At 41.9% G+C, this 19202-nt stretch overlaps 2 protein-coding genes across 2 annotated transcripts; one reads left to right on the top strand and one right to left on the bottom strand.

Annotated features, from left to right (window-relative positions):
* Positions 1–3412: 3412 nt before the first annotated feature.
* Positions 3413–10680, bottom strand: LOC109467123 (succinate--CoA ligase [GDP-forming] subunit beta, mitochondrial-like). Its single transcript, XM_019765056.1, has 11 exons — positions 10541–10680; positions 9830–9974; positions 9432–9534; positions 6651–6741; positions 6305–6457; positions 5988–6077; positions 5524–5620; positions 5057–5218; positions 4655–4797; positions 4213–4333; positions 3413–3946 (listed from the first exon to the last, which is right to left on the bottom strand). Exons 1-11 carry the CDS (start codon positions 10601–10603, stop codon positions 3837–3839), a joined length of 1278 nt encoding a protein of 425 aa, XP_019620615.1. The 5' UTR covers positions 10604–10680; the 3' UTR covers positions 3413–3836.
* Positions 10681–10874: 194 nt separating this feature from the next.
* On the top strand, positions 10875–18858 carry LOC109467114 (cyclin-D-binding Myb-like transcription factor 1). Its single transcript, XM_019765033.1, has 18 exons — positions 10875–10995; positions 11911–12026; positions 12672–12812; positions 13065–13213; positions 13437–13581; positions 13771–13847; positions 14032–14189; positions 14386–14418; positions 14639–14748; positions 14930–15158; positions 15500–15574; positions 15858–15940; positions 16220–16426; positions 16599–16840; positions 17140–17320; positions 17498–17967; positions 18137–18317; positions 18631–18858. The coding sequence occupies exons 2-18, from the start codon at positions 11921–11923 to the stop codon at positions 18750–18752; spliced, it is 2709 nt and encodes a 902-aa protein (XP_019620592.1). The 5' UTR covers positions 10875–10995; positions 11911–11920; the 3' UTR covers positions 18753–18858.
* The last annotated feature ends 344 nt before the right edge of the window (positions 18859–19202 follow it).

Below are 19202 nucleotides of genomic sequence, written 5' to 3'. Positions count from 1 at the left end.
ATGAGAACGTGACGAACGTTGACAAGTAAAATTCGTTCATCGCTCGGATAGTAGGACAGGTGTCTACGGAAGGTGGTCGAATTTTGTTCACTTTGTTCAAAAGTAAATGAAAGAGTGTCGATGAAGACTAGAAATACAGGTAATGAGATACACGAGGAGACAGTTACTCAAGCAACTGGATAGATGTGAAAACTGTCATACGTTTCAACTAGCATCCTCTACTTTCCTGACGAAAGAAAAGTAGTGGTTGCTACTCGATACGTATGGTAGTTTTTAGAATCTATTCAGTTGCTTGAGTAACAGTTTTCTAGTTATCATTATTTTTTCGATTAAGATATAATTGTTGGACCTATATTACACTAGACAGGCCTAAGAGCAAATGCACTACAACCTTCCCACCCCCAGAAATTATTTGGTTTGGGTCCGTCTAATGAGTCAAGTGCAGAAAATTGTCTTGCCATTCATGTCGACAGGTCGTGTTAATCTCCAAGCAGATCTTTTGGTGGCTGCAAAGGCAGTATCAAATTGGCCAGACAATATACATTTGTCGTAAAAAAGATATCAGAAAGCCCGATTAAAAACGCCTAAAAACACGTCAAAAATACAGTAAGCCGAAGCCTAAAACTCTCTGCTTGGGCAGTACTAACGTTGGCTAGTTGGACTAAATACATCGCGAAAATAGCGGGGTTATGACCCGATGTAGCTCAAGGTCAACGAACAAGTTCAATCAATCCCTGTTGTGAAGCTAATTGCGGATTGATTTGTCTTTTGCCTACAGGAGGAAGTGAACAGGCACGAGATGAATGGGCGTGGCCCGTCCCGTGACGTCAGGATGATTGACAGATATGCCGTACCTGAGGGAGAATAGTGTAAAAATGTGTAATAGTGTATTTTCTTACTTAGTACAAAGAAAAATGCATCATAAGTAAGGACTGTTATTTTTGCAATGATCAAAGCAAATTAAGACAAAAAAAATATCCCCAAGCGTATTTGCGGGATGTCCAAACCGTCACCCGTCGTGTTTTACACTGACTAGTGCAGCATACGGCCAACACTTTAGGGTGTGTCGATCAAGAGAAGGGGTGGGGAGGGGGTTTGGTACCGAAATAAAAGTGCTAACCTATCCCCTCAGATTTTCACTGACCTGTGCATCAAAAAACACCTGACCTGATATTTACTCATCATCAACAGTTTCCAACGGTCAATTGTCCGGTAGGTGAGCATGTAATGGCGGGAAGATGGCCACCTTAGTCCGCATTGATTTTCAAACAAATATAGATCACGCAAGCGCGCCTCAAATCGGCTTTACATTTTAGAGTTTGTAGGTCCAAGAAAAAAAATCGCCCGACGAAGACGATCTGTCAGGAGGGAGCTTGTATAAACAAGAAGATTATTGCATGATAGATTCAGGAAAATGTGATGCATTTGCATTAAATGTTGATACCGGGTGTTGATTGCGCCCATGTTAATGAATTAAAGCTGCTTAGCGAAGCATTACGACACTGCCTTGATTATATTTGCGCCGTAATGAGTTGGCGAAATTGAATTTCGGTGGCGACGGTGGGATGGCAGGGCGAGAGGGTGTCGCAGTGCGCTCATGGGTGAAAGGAGGGGAAGACGCGTTTATCTATTTTTCATTTACTTAATCTGTTGAACGGAAAATCTACAAAAACAACACATTACAGTCAGTTAACATCCTAGTGATAAAATACAACCACGGGTGCGTCTGGTGGATGGTGTTCAGAACCTAAGACTGAAGACCAATATGTTTACCTGTGTGTGTGTAGTGTTCAGCACCAACGACAGGCATGTTTACCCGTGTGTGGATAGTGTTCAGCACCAAGGACAGGCATGTTCACCTGTGTGGATGGTGTTCAGCACCAAGGACAGGCATGTTCACATGTGTGGATGGTGTTCAGCACCAAGGACAGGCATGTTCACTTGTGTGTGGATAGTGTTCAGTAACCAAGGACAGGCATGTTCACCTGTGTGGATGGTGTTCAGAACCAAGGACAGGCATGTTCACATGTGTGGATGGTGTTCAGCACCAGTAACAGACATATATACCTTTGTGTGAAATTGTGAATGTTATTCAGAACCAAGGACAGACATGTATACCTGTGTGTGGATGGTGTTCAGCACCAAGGACAGACAATGACCTTACTGACGAGTCGACCCAGACCATATGGTTTAGAGAGGGTCGGGAAGCAATGATCTATGTGTGAAAGTTTTGACTCAGAATGTGATTCTAAAATCAGCTGAACGTTAGCGGTTTCACCCATGTTGCAGCTCATCCGGGTACAATTACCACATGATAATAAAGCTACAATATACACACAAGGATTCGTATGTGTTGTTCCATGATCTAGTTATGAGTGTAATTGGCAATTTTGGATACTAATATTACCATGTACAACATGTAGATCGTACTGTACAAACAGGTGTGATCTGTGCCCGGCTGTGTTGGCGGTTCGTCCCGCCCGGCTTTTCGTGAAGAAAAAGCAGCCAAGTGGAACACAGTTCTGGGCACAGCACGTCCTGTGTATGTGCTGTAGTCAGAAAAGTTATCTTGAAGTTTCCACTTAGTGTAAACGCGCTTTTGTGTCCAGTGTATCGAGTGAGGTGGCTGTGGGGACCCCTAGCTATTGAAGTAATCATTGCAGGTCGACAGGGCGCTGCAACCAACATTAGCCTCCGCTATGACAAGCAGACGTTTTGCTGCAGTACTGATGGTGATTGATAGAGACCGCGTTTGATCGATACAACGGAAGCTGACTGACCCTAATTACGTAGGGGTAAAGTGCAGATTGTGTTACACACCAGGGAAAACCATGTTTACCTGTGTGTGTGTGTGTGTGTGTGGCTGTGTTCAGCACCATGCACAGCCACGTTTGCCTGTGTGTATATTGTGTTCAGCACCAAGGACAGGCGTGTTAATCTACATGGGTGGTGTTCAGCACCAAGGACAGGCACATTTGCTTGTGTGTGTGTATTGTGTTCAGCACCAAGGACAGACATGTTTGCCAGTGTGTGGATGGTGTTCAGAACCAGGGACTGGCATGTTAACCTATGTGTGGATGGGGTTCAGCACTGGGGACAAATTATGCTTCACAAATAATTTACTGACAATGCTTCACATCATAGTTTCCTGAGTTATGCTACTAAACCACAAACAGAGACACTGTTTCAAACACTGCCAAAACATCCTGGCAAAATTAATAAAGGAAACTATAGGGTAGAATACAAGAGCACCATTCTTTCATCCTTGCAAATTAGTTACACAAATCATAACACTTTTATTTCCCACACCCCTTACTAACCATCATAGCAGACTAATGTTGAATGGGCAGACATGAGAAGCAAGTATCACTCAGATACCAGCACCAGCAAAAAATGGCAACACAAACAAATGTCATAGTTACAGCCTGCTATGGAGGATATTCCCTCCTACAGACAGACAAATATCTCACCACCACTGGATCAAACTTTCTAGTACATTTGTGTAGTGAGGTAAATTTAATACTGTCACATAATGAATTCATCCATGAATAAAATTATTAATCACATCCCTTTCCAGTGCTTTGGATATTTTTAATATAAAATCAAATACGTGGTTGGTACCTAAACATATGTTTACTATCATATTATTTTTACACTAAGTTCAGTGATTCGGAACCAGTATAATTTTCAGAGTAGTGCATGTATACTTATTCGTCAATCCCAGAGAAATCATATATTACTCTGACAGTCTCACGAGTCACAACAATCTTCTGTAATTTTGTACACTTAAGATCACGAAACACTGTACAAGACTTCATCCGGTGATTCGAAGTTTGTTATTGTATGCTTTCAACAGCAGCCTTTGCAGCCTCTCCCATGCCATCTGCAGGAATGATGGGAAGACCGCTCTCCTTCAGGATCCTTTTGGCTTCATCAACATTTGTCCCTGAGGAAGAGTAAAAGGAGATTTGTAGACAAGAACAACAAAGCCCAAATGAAAGGATATCTTTCCTATAACTTCACAAAAAAGTGTCACAAAAAACAACTGACCTGATGTGTTATTGTTATTGCATTATCTGAAAACTTTGATTGCTCGATAGCAGTGAAATGTCTGTAACTCTGTTTTTTTTTACACCAGGGTATTGATTAAACCAAGATTTATAGTACTAGTATTACATTCCTGGATGAGTAACCTTCATATACATAACTAACCTTCTAGTCTGACAATGAGAGGAATCTTGAGGTCGATGCCCCTGGCTGCTGCAGTTATTCCGTTTGCGATGGTGGCACAGTTCACGATACCGCCGAAAATGTTCACCAACACCGCCTTCACCTGGAGCAGAACGTTCCAAATCAGTACAAATAATAATCAGGAATGGCAGACTTCATTGCCTTACCCATACTGCTTTGCAACCCTTCCTGTCTCACAGACACAAATGGCAGCACATATATGACAACCTTTCACTGTGCATATTGGGAATTCTGGAAACAAACATACAGACACAGAAACACAGACAGGCCAAGAACATCACTTCACTACCTTGGGATGAAGTTAGTAATACCAGTAATACAGCTATTATATGCTTTTTACACATGGATACAGCAAAGTGAATACTATCATGTTTTGTCTCCCATACTGACACCAGCTGCCTACCTGGGGGTCCGAGGTGAGGATTTTGAAGGCCTCGAAGACTTGTCCCTCTGTCACACCACCCCCGCAGTCCAGGAAGTTGGCAGGTTCCCCTCCATGCAGCTTCACTATGTCCATGGTTGCCATGGCAAGGCCTGCTCCATTAACTGGAAAAGGGGTCAACGGGTTACCAAAAAATGTCCCAAGCTGCTAACACATGGAAATAAAAGCTGCTACATGTATTTCGTACATATAATAAATTTTGCCAGTGACAAAATGAAGTTTTACCTCTCCCGATGACTTAAAGAGCTTAGCTTAAAATGTAGAACACATTTCTCTATTTTATGCCAATGCAGACAATTTTATCAACATACCAGACATTTTTTTCAAATTACCAGATCATTCTATATCATGAGCATGCCCTACCTAAACAGCCGATGTTGCCGTCCATGCCAATGTAGTTGAGGTTGTGTTTGTGTGCCTGTACTTCCCGTGGATCTGTCTCTGAGCAGTCGTCCAGCGCAAAGATTTCCTTCTGCCTGAACTCTGCATTGTCGTCAAAGTTGATCTTGGCGTCCACACAGATCACTGAAACAACACACAGCTCAAGTCAGATTCAGATGTGTCTATCCACACACTCATGTGACAATTACACTATCTGCAATGTTGCAATGTTGCAATGTTAAACCTGGAAGTTACCAGGCCTAGGTACATGTAGACATTCCACACATGGCAAGGGGAGAAGTGATCATGAAGGATCATATAGAAGAGTTGGTGCAATTTGGGGTGGGGTTCTTCATGCTTACAGTCTTGACCTGCCGGTTGGCATTTTTTGCAGGGTAAGGGGGTAAGTGATCATTTTTTTCTGCATGTTTTCAGTCTCAATAACTGACCTCTGCCATCGGACGTCTCGGCAAACGGGTTAATCTCCACCTGGGTGGCGTCCACTGACAGGAACAGCTGGTACATGTTCATGATCTGGAGCGTGGCCTGGGGGAGGGGCACAGTCATGTCATTTTCTGCACAGGTTTTGTGATGTCATTTAGTTTGTGCACAGTATCTATAGACATATATATACTTGTACACACTGTGCAGTGATGTCATTTTGAAGAAAATTGGAGCACAAAGTTTGTGATGTCATTTTGAACACAGCATTTTGTGATGTCATTTTGCACCTGTTTGTGATGTCATTTGTACACACAGTGTTGCCATTTTATACACTAGTACACTGCTTTGAATAACTAAACCCAATTTGACACAAAGCTACATTGTATTCCCTTAATTTCATCAAGTCTCACTGGCCATGAACTAACTTTAAGATGAAGGTTTTACAACAAAGTTAAAAGCTACTAATTACCTGGTCCAACTTCTCTCCTTCAAACTTCAGGTTCTGAGCGAGCTGCCTGGCTACAGCCGCAGACAGACCCTCATGGATATCAACTGGTTGCTGTTTATATACAGGGGGAATATGAGATTTCATACCTCAATAAAATATTTAGAGACCCAAAACAATAACTCTGTACATGAGGTAACAAGGGAGATTGTACAGGCTTTATAGTATACGTTGATGAATGTTAGAATGCTCATCTGTGATTTTTTTTGCTCTTTACTTTAAAGGAGAACTACAAGTAAACAATGTTTAATGTATGCAGCATAAATAAGACAAAAGATTACCTTATAAATACGGTCTGGTGTTTTCTCGGCCACCTCCTCGATGTCCATGCCGCCCTCGGTGCTCGCAATGATGACCGGTCCGTTGGTCTCCCGGTCCATCAGGATGGCGAAGTACGTTTCCCGTGAGATGTCCACAGACTCCGCAACCATGACCTGTCAGGTGTCAATCACAGCGACTGTTACACTCATACATGTACACTTCAGTGCTTCAGTTATGAATGGATAAACATGAGAGGTACAGCTTAATAGGAAGATCTGTCCAGTTTGGCGGTTCTCAGACCTTTCAGCTTCATTGGCCTCATACCTTTTTGTCATACACACACATCTCCCAAGGGTTTGTACTAACCTTCTGTACCAGAACACCACCAGGTGGGGTCTGTTTGGTCACCAGTTTGAAGCCCAGCATGTCTTTAACCAGGGAGCCAACCTCATCTGGACTAGAACACAACACAACATAGCAAAAGAAACTTAAAACATTATCAAACTCCAGTTTCATAATACTGTTTCCTTTTTTTATCAATACTATAAAAGGTTTTATACAATGATAAATGATTCAATAAGTTAAACTAGAAAGGCCGACATTTGCTTGGGAGCAAATACAGCATATTTCAGTCCATCTCCCTCCCACGCAAAAGTGGACTATTCCAAACTTACCCCAGTGCAAAACTGGCAAAGGTTCTCAAATAATAAATGAATTAAATAGTAGCTACATGTATATGAGAACAAAGATGCAACAACAAGTACTTTGAATCTCGAAAGCTTTACTAAGGCCACACCAATTTAATTTCTTGGTTAACGGATTTTTCTAGAAAAAAAATGGAGCGGGCGGGCGAAAAAAAATAAAAATAAAAATTTGAGACCACCTGCCATACAGCCATGTAGTAAGCAATCCATTAAGTTACAAAATGATATAAGACATTATATTAGACATTTATTGAACTGAAAGGACCATTACTACATGTACATGAGCAACTTCTCTTACATCCCTTTACAATTATTCGTATTATTTTGCAAGATACACATCTTTACTGTATGAACAACAAACTGTCAGTTGACAAGACTCCCATCCAACTGGTTTCACTTTTATTCATCTTTCAAAGTTCCAAAGAGTGGTTTAAATTAGGGTGCTCTGTTCAGATCCCATTGTTTTCTTAGTTCAGGGCACACAGCTTACCACTGGGCTGGGCATTCTATTGTGTCTGGCTGATATGGAAGTTATTTAGAGCTTGAAATTTACAATATCCTAAATATATGCTTTAGACAAATTTCCAGGAATGTGTAAGTTATTGGCAAAAGAATTAACTACTTTTACAGATATTTTATTTCTTTTTTTATCTTTCCCCAATTCTCAAATACTAGTATACATTTTATATTTCCCTTTATACACTTTAGGTATGCTACAGCTACATTATACATAGCCATCATTCAAACAAAATAGCCACATTGACATACTCTTCAAGTTGCCACAAATTCAATGGTCTAGGGTTTCACTATAAAGTCTTTGATGTATGGGGATTTTTATTTGTAGGGGGAACGATTTTATTAAAAAATTTAGATGTAATAATTGAAGCATTATTTGCAATTGTACTCCTGTTTATAGGTATCTAAATAAGATGTAACTTTGTTAGAATGCCACATGCACATGTAGTATTTTTCACAGAGTAATTTCTATAATTAATAGAACCTGTTTCCCCCTACTCGAAGTGGACTCTTCCGACCGTCAGAATTAGTGAATGGACTTACGTGCATGGAGGACTTTTTACTTTGCCAAATTCCCATGTTTGCGGTAGGATTTTGTACTTTTTGAGAGTAATACAGTTTGTGATGCCAGAATACATTGTTATGTCGTGTTATTTTTACATATTCCCTGGAAAAAAGATCGTTTTGAAGGTGTGTGTGCATGTGCCGCCCAGGCCGAGTTTATATGTTCGGCTGATTTTTTAACGCCCGTTACTAGCACATGTTTCCGACACAATACGTGTTTCTAAATGAAATATAATATATATCTAAAAGGGAGATGATATGTTGTTACAGGCACGATGACTTAGTAAATCTGCCGTACGTTTGACTGTCGTCAGTGAAGTTTTGTCCCATGAATGGTGACATGTGCAAAGGGGGTGGGGGGCGAGTTCTATATCAAAAGAATTTTTTTGACGAACTTTTGAAGAGGCAACCTAGCTTTCCGAACAAATTGCACTCAGAAAAATGTTTCTGCCTTGAAGCAATGTATTTTTAACGCTGTTAACTATGCCCAAATTTTGAAAAATTACAACGTACGGGGTGGATTTTGGGGCCCCAATTCGGGACCCGAGAGTATGGATTTTTGTTCTTTTTTTATTTTTATTTCATTTTGGCAAAAAAACGAAGCGGCGAATCCGTTAACCAAGGAAATAAATTGGTGTGGCCTAATCTTATTACAGGTATGCAAAAACTAACAATCATCAGATTTGATACATTTTAAAGGTCTTAGGCACATAAAATTGAATGTGTGTGTCATTACGCACCACTTAGGTGCAATGTGACCTCAGGTAACCCGCAATGGAACAGGTGTTCCATGGATGGAACCGGCCATTCTTTAGATAGAACATGGAACGGGTACAGCACTTTTGGCCCTTTTTTTGCTGAAAATAGCCATTAAAGTCCCCCAAATGAGTCATTTGGAAGTGGTGTATGCCAAATATGTGACTGCTATTCTGTAGACACATGTTCAAGGTACCCTTATACCGAATTTCAGATCATTTGGTTGTAAAACCAGGGCTCAGGATCCAAAAATCCATTTTTTGGCGAAAAATGCCCCAAAAAACCTTCATAAAAATTTTTCAAAGGCATGTATCAAAAAAATGAAAAAAACGCCTGTGGGTATTGGCCCACTCTACCTCCATGCCAAATTTCAAGTCATTTGGCTGAATGATGGCGGAGTTGAATCCCTTTGACTGTTTGGCAGGAGGAGAAGAAGAAACATGAGAGAACACAATATATTTCATCCATACCATGGTATGGACTGAAATATAAATAGAAAGCTAGACCTGTTCTTTAGATACTTTTCTTAAACCGATCACATGGAGCCAAATCAAAACTGGTACATTGAATGTTGGAAGCAATCTTGGAACTTGAGTTTCCTACTTACACAGTGGTGAACTTGACCCCACCCTTGACCCCGTTGCTGAAAGTGCCCTTGCCCCGCCCACCTGCCAGGATCTGAGCCTTGATGACATATTCTCTCACAGGTGCTACAGGGAGAGATGGGGGGAAATATAAGATTGCACGGGTCATGTTACAGGATATGAAGACATAGGTATAAGACATAGGTGCTAGTAGATGCCACTGTCAAGATCATATTATGTACTTGTAAAATCATGTTATAAATGGTAGACAAGGAAACCACTATACTTTGATTGATAAGAGTAGTGTCTTACAGTCTGGTCTTGCACAGCTTTACTTGTAACTGCTGTGATATGCTTTAAACCAGTTCTGTTTTTGTATTTGCAAAGAAACAGGAAACTATTAGTTGATAACTGCCCATACCCAGCTGCTTGGCAACCTGCACAGCCTGATCTGTGGTGTCAGCCACTCCAAACCTCTGTACTGCCACTTTGTAATCATCCAGGAGCTTCTTACTCTGGTACTCCTGCAGGTTCAGACATCTGACAGGGACGGTCACGGCTGCACACTGCAGGGGGAAAACAGGAGAGTCAAATTATGAGGAGCTATTCTACCACTGGTTGTGACAGAGCAGACATATACAGACAACCCTTTGAAACCCCGAAGTCTTGTGCCTGTGTTTAGTGAGAGACTCAAAGATGTTAAAAAAAAACAACAACAACACTACAACTACATTGTACAAGTGATGGGAGAGAAGGGATGAGGCTTATTTTAATTATATCTTGCCAAAAATTTTGCGAAGCAGCCCAGGTTATCCCTATATAGTACACTCAAAGTGATGGGTTCTGCAACCAAATAAATGTGCAGCATGACTCTTTTGGATTGTTACCATACTCCTTCATTCTAGTTTGTCATACGAGTACACACATGTACAACTGCACGTATGCGCTGGGAAATTCTATACACGTCTATACGTTTTCTGAGCCTGGAGGACATCACATGTCCACGTTTCAGAGCTGAGAACAACTCGCTCACAGCCCTTTCTCCAAGTAACAAGGCTAATCTGCACCCAGAATATTCTGTACCAAAACACATTTTTGCACTTAATGCTACAAAAGAGCCACACAACCTTACCTGCTTCTGTAAAAGCGAGGCAAAACCGCCAACACGGGAAATACTCTTCACTAGGGCCGCCATTTTCTCAGGGCAAAGGTTAACGACCTCGTAAATCTCGGGTCAAGTTGATCGAAGTCGCGAGGATTATCGCGAGAACATGCGAGATAAGCCTATGCACAGAACATTTCTTTTACTGTAGCCTTCAGCGAAAAAATAGTACGACCAACACGTTACTAAAATTGGGCATAAATTGTACATTTCGACCGCAGAAAATAAAGTAACACATATCTGAGGTAGTAATAAAGCAGTCTTACGATTCTTTACAGAGCAGATGAGTGATAGAGAATGTTGATAAAAATCGTCGCGGATGGCTACATCCCGGTGAATATTCCGGGCAACCGTCCGTCTACATCCTGGTCCTGGTGTTCATCCTGGGTCTTGACGCCGTAAAGTTCCCGGACGAAAATCAGGAAGTACGCGCGAGTTTTGAGCTAGGCCTCGGCCCACCTGCTTCCCGGGCCCCGGGGGGACGGTCAGGGGCGATTTTGAGGGGAAACGGGTAGATATGTCGGGAATATGGCCAGGTTGACCTTGCTAGGGGAAGACAGACGTAGTCAGAGTGTCATGGCGCCGTTCTTTCCGGTAGGCGGCTCGCTAGAGGGCTGGCTGGGTAGCGAACATGGGAAAACATTTTGCATTTTTTGTACTGATGCATAAGGACATAAGTGACATATGTCATGAATGTTCCGTAATGTTTTATGTTGCATTTGTTGACATGATGGCAAAACCATACTCTTGTGAAAATTGATCTGGTAAAATTACGGAATAATTATGCCCATAATTTTTGTTGTGTGATCGGGGATAGGCCAAGTTTCGCTATGTTGTAAACAAAATATGATTGATAGTAGCCGCGGCGACTGTTGCAGGGCTTCTCTTGCTTGCAGTCTTTTGTTAGGGCTAATGTAAAAGACTGCAAGCAAGAGAAGCCCTGCAACAGTCGCCGCGGCTAGATTGATAGTGGATTGAAACTAGGGGCATGTTACCATTGTTTCTTTTTTGCTCGAAATCATCAAGTAAATTCAAACCATTTGAGATCACGATGTATAAATACTTGAGCGAAAATTTCTTTGTTAGAAAACATCAACAAAACATATGGAAACTTAACGTTAAATATGTTATATAACGTTAAAATGTGGCCAGGGAATGAAAACATGTTCTATGTTTTCTGCTAAATGTGGTTATTAATTAAATACAAACTTAACAAAGTCTAATGCCAGTGTGCTGTTGTACACTGGTTCAGGGGGTGCAAGATGTTAATTCTGTAACATGCCTAGAAATAGAATGCGAATGACTGTACTGCTCTGACCAAAGAACTGCTATTGTTCCAGGTGTGTCACTATGGATGGTGCTCAGGATGTTGGTATAGACCTGGACATGAATGTGGACTGTCTGACTCACAATAACGTTCACCCAGACAGCCCCCAATCCTTCAACATGGAACCAGGTCAGCAGTTTCAGTCTATGACTTACTTGACTTAAGTCGGGTGCCAGTCCTCCTCTGCCACCCGAACCACCATGGTTGCCCAGTAGTCTCTGTCCTGCATAGCCTTCCCCATGTCTTCGGCCCGAAGGCCAACGTCCCTTTGCAGCACGTCTGGGTAAGTGAGGGGTGGTCTTCCCGGCCTCCTTCTCCCATGTGCTGGGGACCACAGGACAAGGTTCGAGGCTATTTCCCTGCAGTTCCTCAGTGTGTGATCAGCAAACCGTAGTCGCCTAGCTCTTATTTTTGACGTCACTTTTGGGAGACCAGCATAGAGCTCTTTGTTTGTCAGATGTTGTTCCCAATTTACATTATGAACACGCCTCAGCATCCTTGTGTAGCAGCCATCCAGTTGTTTTCAGTCTATATATTTGTCATAACCTCAGCATTCAATTCATAGAACTGGTGCAGTGGCCAAGTGGGCAGTGTGTTCACTCTGCATTCAGTTAGTCATTGGTTCGATCCCCGGTGGAGTAAAAAATCAATTTGTGGTACATACTACTAGTAACTGCTTTTCTGTTTAGCACTCAGCATTTGGGAAATATCTCTTCCTAGTTTATCAAAGAGATAAACTAAAGTGACAAATTACTGTTTTGTGCTTGGCTGCAGACAGTGGAGGAGAGAAGAGGAAAGGTGATGATAACAGTGATGATGACTATGAAGATGGGAACCCTGAGAAGAAACTCCGGATGAACCATGATGACTACAGGGAGGGGTACACAACTATGGAACAGCTGGTAGGGGTGACTGGTAAGTACAAGGAACAGCTAATGAAAGGTAAATAATTTTCACAAGGACATTATTTTGCAGTAGGAGGGGGGGAGGAGTTTTCCACTGTGTTTTCAGTTTACAGTTGAGAACAGCAGTACAACAGTTCAAGATGGACAGTATACCTCCTAATCTCCATTTGATAGCAGAATGATGGAATGGAAGATCGTTTTGTGGCTGATTTCAGTTTGTGGAACTTATCTTACCAAATTTTACCTGATTTTTTTCCTTTAGGTGACCAGAGTGTGCCCACAAGTGAAGATGACCTTCACCATGTGTCAGGGTCGACCTTGGAGCATGTGGAAGATTCCATGACTACAGCTGTGCAGCTGGCTACGACCTCGGGACAACAGATACAGGCAAGGGCTGGCTCATTTAGAGAGGTGTGGTCGGAAAATTTTGTGTGTTTAATTTTCTCCCTTCTGTCTAACCCCATAAACACTACAAATGGGTGCCTACCTTAAGCATGTGAAGCCTAAAAGGTACAACTGAATGGTAACATCACAAGAATGAAACAAAATTTATGGGTCCAGTTACATCTCCCCATGTTACAAATGTCTACTTTTGTACTTGAAGACACATTTGTTTTTTTTATTTGTTTTAAAGTCTTCCACTCTGTCTCAGCTGTTAGAGGTGTCCGGGATGGACAGTTCGCCTGCCACGCCCTCCTCTGACAAGACAGAAGAGGCGGCTCCAGTCAACCAGGCCTGGTTCACCACTAAAGAGGACAAAACCAGCCTGCATGGCAAAGGTACAACATTACTACTGCACAGGAACAATCTTCTTCAGTTTGATACTTTTGATAGAGTGTTAGCTTCTTTGAATGGTCATTGTTATGATGTAGTGTTCTTGAAGTAATTGTGGTGTTTTTATCCATCAGATTCTGTCTTGATGACTCTTAAAAGACAAACAATTGACTTCCCTGTGCCCTTTTCCTTAGGTCACAGCTGGAAGCAAGGGATGTGGTCCAAGGAAGAGGTGGAAGTACTGAAAGCCAACATTGAACAGTACTGTAAGGTATGCACTGGAAAACAGATTACTATTTTGTACAAGGATACTCTTGTTTGCTTAATACATGTTTGTTGTGTACACTACAATCAAATCAGTGTTACCTGGTATTGAAGTCTTCAACAGCAGAATAACAGCTTGATATTATTCATTATATGTAAGTTAATGGTTTGACCATGATTTTTTTCCATAGGACCACAACATTGAGGATGCTGCTGAGGTTGTGTTTGAGATGTCCAAAGACGAGCGGAAGGATTTCTACCGAACCATCGCGAAAGGCCTAAACAGACCACTGTTCGCCATTTATCGTAGAGTCCTCCGGATGTACGACAACCGGAACCATGTCGGAAAGTAAGAATATCGTAGTTCGACTATGGCTACAATGATTTCGTTTTTTTTTTCCAATTTTGGTTTTTGTTCTGGAAGTTTGTCTGAAAAAAGCTATCACTAATCCAATTCTCAATTATTAAGTACATTGTACTAAACAAATTTCTAGTGTCATTTTGCAGTTTTTTTCTAAAATGTTCTGTTGTCTGTTTTTTTCTAGGTACACTCCTGAGGAGATTGAGAGATTGAAAGAGTGAGTACATAGTAGCTGTTGTTTCACTATTTTAGCCCTTTCCCTGATGACGTGGCTTTTTGGTGCTATCTTTGTATTTGTTACAGGGCTTGGCAGGAGGAAGACATTCCTTATCAATTACCAATTAATCCAAACCTTTGAAAAGTTGAGGAAATGTGTTGTTCTGTGAGGAACTAACCATTGATAGAATAATTATTGACTGGCTGATGTTGGCTTCCAGGTTAAGGCAGAAGCATGGTTCCAACTGGGCTGCCATCGGGGTAGCCTTGGGTCGCAGTGCCTCATCGGTGAAAGACAGGTGTCGACTCATGAGGGACTCCTGTAACTCTGGTACAGAGAGAGTACTGTATACTTAGAATCATTTATTAACCATTATGTGTAGTTTCTTAGTCTAACTCTGATATCACATTTTTGAAATTTAACTGATTTGAGTTAAATGTAAACTAATATGTAAGTGTGTAATGTTAAAATCTCCAGTTTTGAGGAATCTAATTCTCTCATTGGTTCTAAGGCAAGTGGAGTAACGAAGAGGAAACTCGGCTCCAAGACGCGGTTCACGAGGTGACGAACACGATCCACGGCCAGCCGGTGACGTCGGGGATCTCGTGGGCGGAGGTGGCACACCGCGTGGGCACGCGCTCGGAGAAGCAGTGTCGCTCCAAGTGGCTGAACTACCTGAACTGGAAACAGGCGGGGGGAGATGAGTGGACCAAGGAGGATGATATGAACCTGATACATAAGTACGACATCAACATCTCGTAACAAGTAGATGGCCTGAAAGTTGTGTGTTGTTGGTAAAGAAGGTATAGACATGTGTAAGCCTTTAGTGGTGTCGAGTGGCTAGGCTAGAAGACAAATGATCAAGAGGTCCCTGGTAGTCTTTGCTAGATGTTGTGTCCTGGGGAAAGGCACATTACACAACTTTCCTCATTCCACCCAGGTGTAATTTATGGCTTCAAGGCTATGGGACTACCTTTACCTTTAGAGTTTACTTACATATTTGTATACATTGTACATGGTGTAACATGTTGTTTGAAGTTTTAAAGTTATAACATTATCTAAAGAAGTCTTTTCTCCACAGGGTGGAACATTTGGACACAAAGGACGACACTGATATTGACTGGGTGAAAATGGCTCAGGGCTGGAGCAGAATGATGTGAGTCATCTGGTTGTACATATATCATACCTCAGAGTCATTCTGTTCTTTATAGCTGCTTGCTGTTCATTCAAATAGAAGTATGTTGTGCATGTGTAGCTAGCAGCACATGGACATGGTTTTTACCCTGAAGTATAATTTTGCAAGAATTTTAGTAGTCTTATAAAGATTTTGACTACAATGATAATGTGTATGTTTGTATCATAGTAAGATCAGCAAAACTTATGAGATTTAGTAAAATAATCATTTAAAAGTATGTTTCATTGCCCCGTCCCCACTCCAGTGTCCGGTCCCCCCAGTGGCTACGGAGTAAGTGGTGGTCACTCAAGAGACAGATCGCTGACCACCAGAACATGGACCTTCCAAGTATGTCAATCATTTTCACTGATAGTAAAATGTCTGTCAGGCAAGAGACAAAAAAAGTAGGATCTACAGTAGGCTTGTGATGAAATATATAACATAGCCATTCACACTCAGAAAAAAAAAAGTCTTATTATTAACAATTATTGACAAGAGGCATGAAAGAATGAAGCATATTATATTGTTCCTGATACTTCTGTTGCTGATAGAAAAAGTCTTTTACGTGAACCTTAAAGACTGAATATGAAGATTTAAAAAAAATAAATGAATTCCCTTGTTACCCAGCCTTGGTGCAGTGTCTGAAGACAGTGTTCAGTGACACGGTGCGTTCACGTAACGTGCGGTCAGACATCACGAGAATCAAGGTGACCCGGCTGGACGGAGTGACCCGTGACATCCGGGGGGAGCTCCTGGTCAACGGTGGCCCAAGCCACGGCCAGGACTTGTCCAACATGGCCACTGTCCAGCTGCCCATTCCTGTCCCACAGGCTGGTAAGAACACATTCAGGACACCAAATACTTTTTCTACATGCCTGCTCTGGTGCAGGTAACATTGAAAAGATTCATCCAAATTCCTAGTTTGTTTTCGAATTCAACTTTAAAGGGGACACAAACTTCAATGTGGGAGAGTAATAGATAAACCGCGGATGTTTCATCTGTTTAGGTGCCACAGCCACCATCACTACCACAACTGTAGCAGCCGCCGAGCAAGGTAACCAACCAGTGCAGCCGGAGGAGAGCCAGCTCATAGCCGGCACCTCCTATCAGTCGTTTGAGGTACTGCAGTCCACCATGCAGCTGACCCCTACCAGTACCCAGGGGACCTACATCCTTCGTCCATCTTCCGGCATGGTGTACACCGCCACGCCAACCTCGTCTGACCAGATCATCGTTCAAACTGTCCAGGTATGGATGGATACTTTATTGACTTAATTGTATATAGCATTTTGGCAATATGTCCTCAGATAAAGTTGTATGTAAGTATAGGTAAGGTAAAGGTAAGGTAAGGTAAAGTTGTATTCGCATATTTAAGGATGATATCTCGTCTACCGTTTTCAAATGTTGAATTGGAACTGCAACCGGCACAATTCTGCAACCGGTTCACTAAACACTTATCATCCTATGAAAAACAGTAAAAAATCTAGGTTTCCTATAGGTGCAGTATGTTCTGCCAATGTGCTAATATGTGGTACTGTTGTTTCCAGACTGACCAACTGGCCAGTAATGAGAACGTGACCGTCCAGCTGACCCCACAGTCTGACCACATCATCATCAGCACCTCGACCGGCCAGGACCATGACATCACCACCACACTCAACACCTCCGACATCGCCGCCATCAGCCAATCAGGACTCCCCGATCAGGGCATGGGCCATCCTGACGACAGTAAGTATGCCATTCCAGTACATGTCTGGAATTTCTAAAACATTCTACTTCAGCTTCAAGATACATTTAAAATAATAAAACCTATTAATGCACACCCACTAAAGCGAACAACATTAATGACCTGTTCCACAAGAACATCATCAGTTTTGAATGACTCTTCTTCAATTTATGTTACAGGTTTAAATGAAGTCTCCCAGTCAGAAGACCTGGCCTGTAGCAGCCACCTACAGGACAATGTCAGCCAATCACAGTACAGTGAGGACTCCAACATCAGCCAATCAGACTACGGTAGTCATACAGCTGTCTGCCAATCAAGTTACACTGCCCACCCCATAGCCAGCCAATCAGATTTTACTTCTCACGTTCGAATCTGCCAGTCTGATATAACTGGACACGCCACTATTAGCCAATCAGATCTCAGTGCAGAAGCCATCAGCCAATCAGTGATAAGCTCTCAAGATGTCATCAGCCAGTCACAGCTTGGAGAGCAACCTGGCAGCAGCCAATCAGAGCTGGATGCACACCACTCCATCAGCCAATCAGATCTTGAGGACCACAGCCACATCAGCCAATCAGGGCTGAGTGATGATGGAAGCATCACCACTGCACATTTGCTGCCTGACAGTGCACACTATGTGACAGCTGAGGTAATTCTAATGCCCCAACTCCCAACTGTTTTGTAAAATCTATAACAAATATAAAATGCAACTTTTTTTTTTATCCTGCAAAGCTGTTGTGTTATATAAGCAGTTATATGAGCTGTACAGACACAGAAGTATTTTGTGGTCTAACAGTTCCACATATGTATGTTTTTAGGGCATTGTGAGCACCAGTATGGCAGATGTCAGTCAGTCGGAGGGTCTGGACGTCACCACCTCGGCCTCCACTCACTACGTCATCGTCAGTGACAACGTCACCTTCGTGCAGTCCTCAACCTCCGATGTGGATGACGGACAGCTGTCAACATCTGATGTCATACCATTCGCAACTCTCACAGGTATGATCATCTAGTGTGGGAATAAGTGTTCTAGGTAACATCCCTCTTTCCGTCATTTGATGGAATTTGTCACTCATGACAGACAAGATATCACCCAAACTGTCCACTTTGACAGACAAAAGTCCGCGTGTAAAGATATGGAAAAAGAAGTCTTTAAACTAAGCAATCTTCATCAGTGAAAATAAAGTTTTCACTGATGAAGATCACTGCATAGCAGTCAAAACGTTTGTAACTCTGCTGTATTTCAGTGTATTTAATGAAGATTTAAAAGTGTTAAGTTCTACAGCTTGAAGATACTGTATTTTTTCCGCAGGCCCCATCCTGCAGCACTCGGACCCTGATCTCCTGGCCTCCTCCTCAGACATGGTGCAGCACGACCTCACCTCTACTACTCACACTGATGACGACATGGCCGACTTCAGGGGGGTGAACTGAGCATGCTTCAACTTCTCACCCATCCTCTACTACTGCCACACAAACTGCATCTTATGAATGGCTGCCTCACCAAGACTCAAACTCCCTTATGAGAGAGCATGAAGAAAAAATCAACCATAAAAATGCAGAGATCATGCCATTCATAGAATCCAGTTTGCGTTGCATAATATATACTACATTATATAGATATAGATATATTTATCAACTGCAATGTTGCCTTGCTTATTATATATATACATATATATATCATAGTATGGGTCTAGCAACTGAAGTATACTGCAGAAAATGATGGAGGTTTTAAGACTCAATGTTCAAGATACTATTGATGTTGGCCGAACTCTTATGTGCTTGTATTATTATTTCTTCTTTACTGGTAAGGCCACAATGCAAGATAAATGAATGGTAGATCTTTGTTTGTATTCTGGATTTTGTTGTAATGAAGTGATGACT

Source organism: Branchiostoma belcheri, unplaced genomic scaffold, assembly GCF_001625305.1.
Source record: "Branchiostoma belcheri isolate BF01 breed outbred unplaced genomic scaffold, Haploidv18h27 scaffold175, whole genome shotgun sequence".
Lineage (NCBI taxonomy): Eukaryota > Metazoa > Chordata > Leptocardii > Amphioxiformes > Branchiostomatidae > Branchiostoma > Branchiostoma belcheri.
The sequence above is the reverse complement of the archived record's forward strand: the minus strand, read 5'-3'. Positions and strand labels throughout refer to the sequence as shown.

Excerpts from the sequence above, each read along its gene's own strand:
- LOC109467123 (XM_019765056.1), bottom strand. The coding sequence starts at position 10,603 with ATGGCGGCCCTAGTGAAGAGTATTTCCCGTGTTGGCGGTTTTGCCTCG. Across the intron at positions 9,975-10,540 it reads CCTCGCTTTTACAGAAGCAG|TGTGCAGCCGTGACCGTCCC; the intron begins GTAAGGTTGTGT and ends TTCCCCCTGCAG. Across the intron at positions 6,742-9,431 it reads GGGGTCAAGTTCACCACTGT|TCCAGATGAGGTTGGCTCCC; the intron begins GTAAGTAGGAAA and ends GTTGTGTTCTAG.
- LOC109467114 (XM_019765033.1), top strand. The coding sequence starts at position 11,921 with ATGGATGGTGCTCAGGATGTTGGTATAGACCTGGACATGAATGTGGAC. Across the intron at positions 15,159-15,499 it reads GATATGAACCTGATACATAA|GGTGGAACATTTGGACACAA; the intron begins GTACGACATCAA and ends TTTTCTCCACAG. Across the intron at positions 15,941-16,219 it reads CCAGAACATGGACCTTCCAA|CCTTGGTGCAGTGTCTGAAG; the intron begins GTATGTCAATCA and ends CTTGTTACCCAG.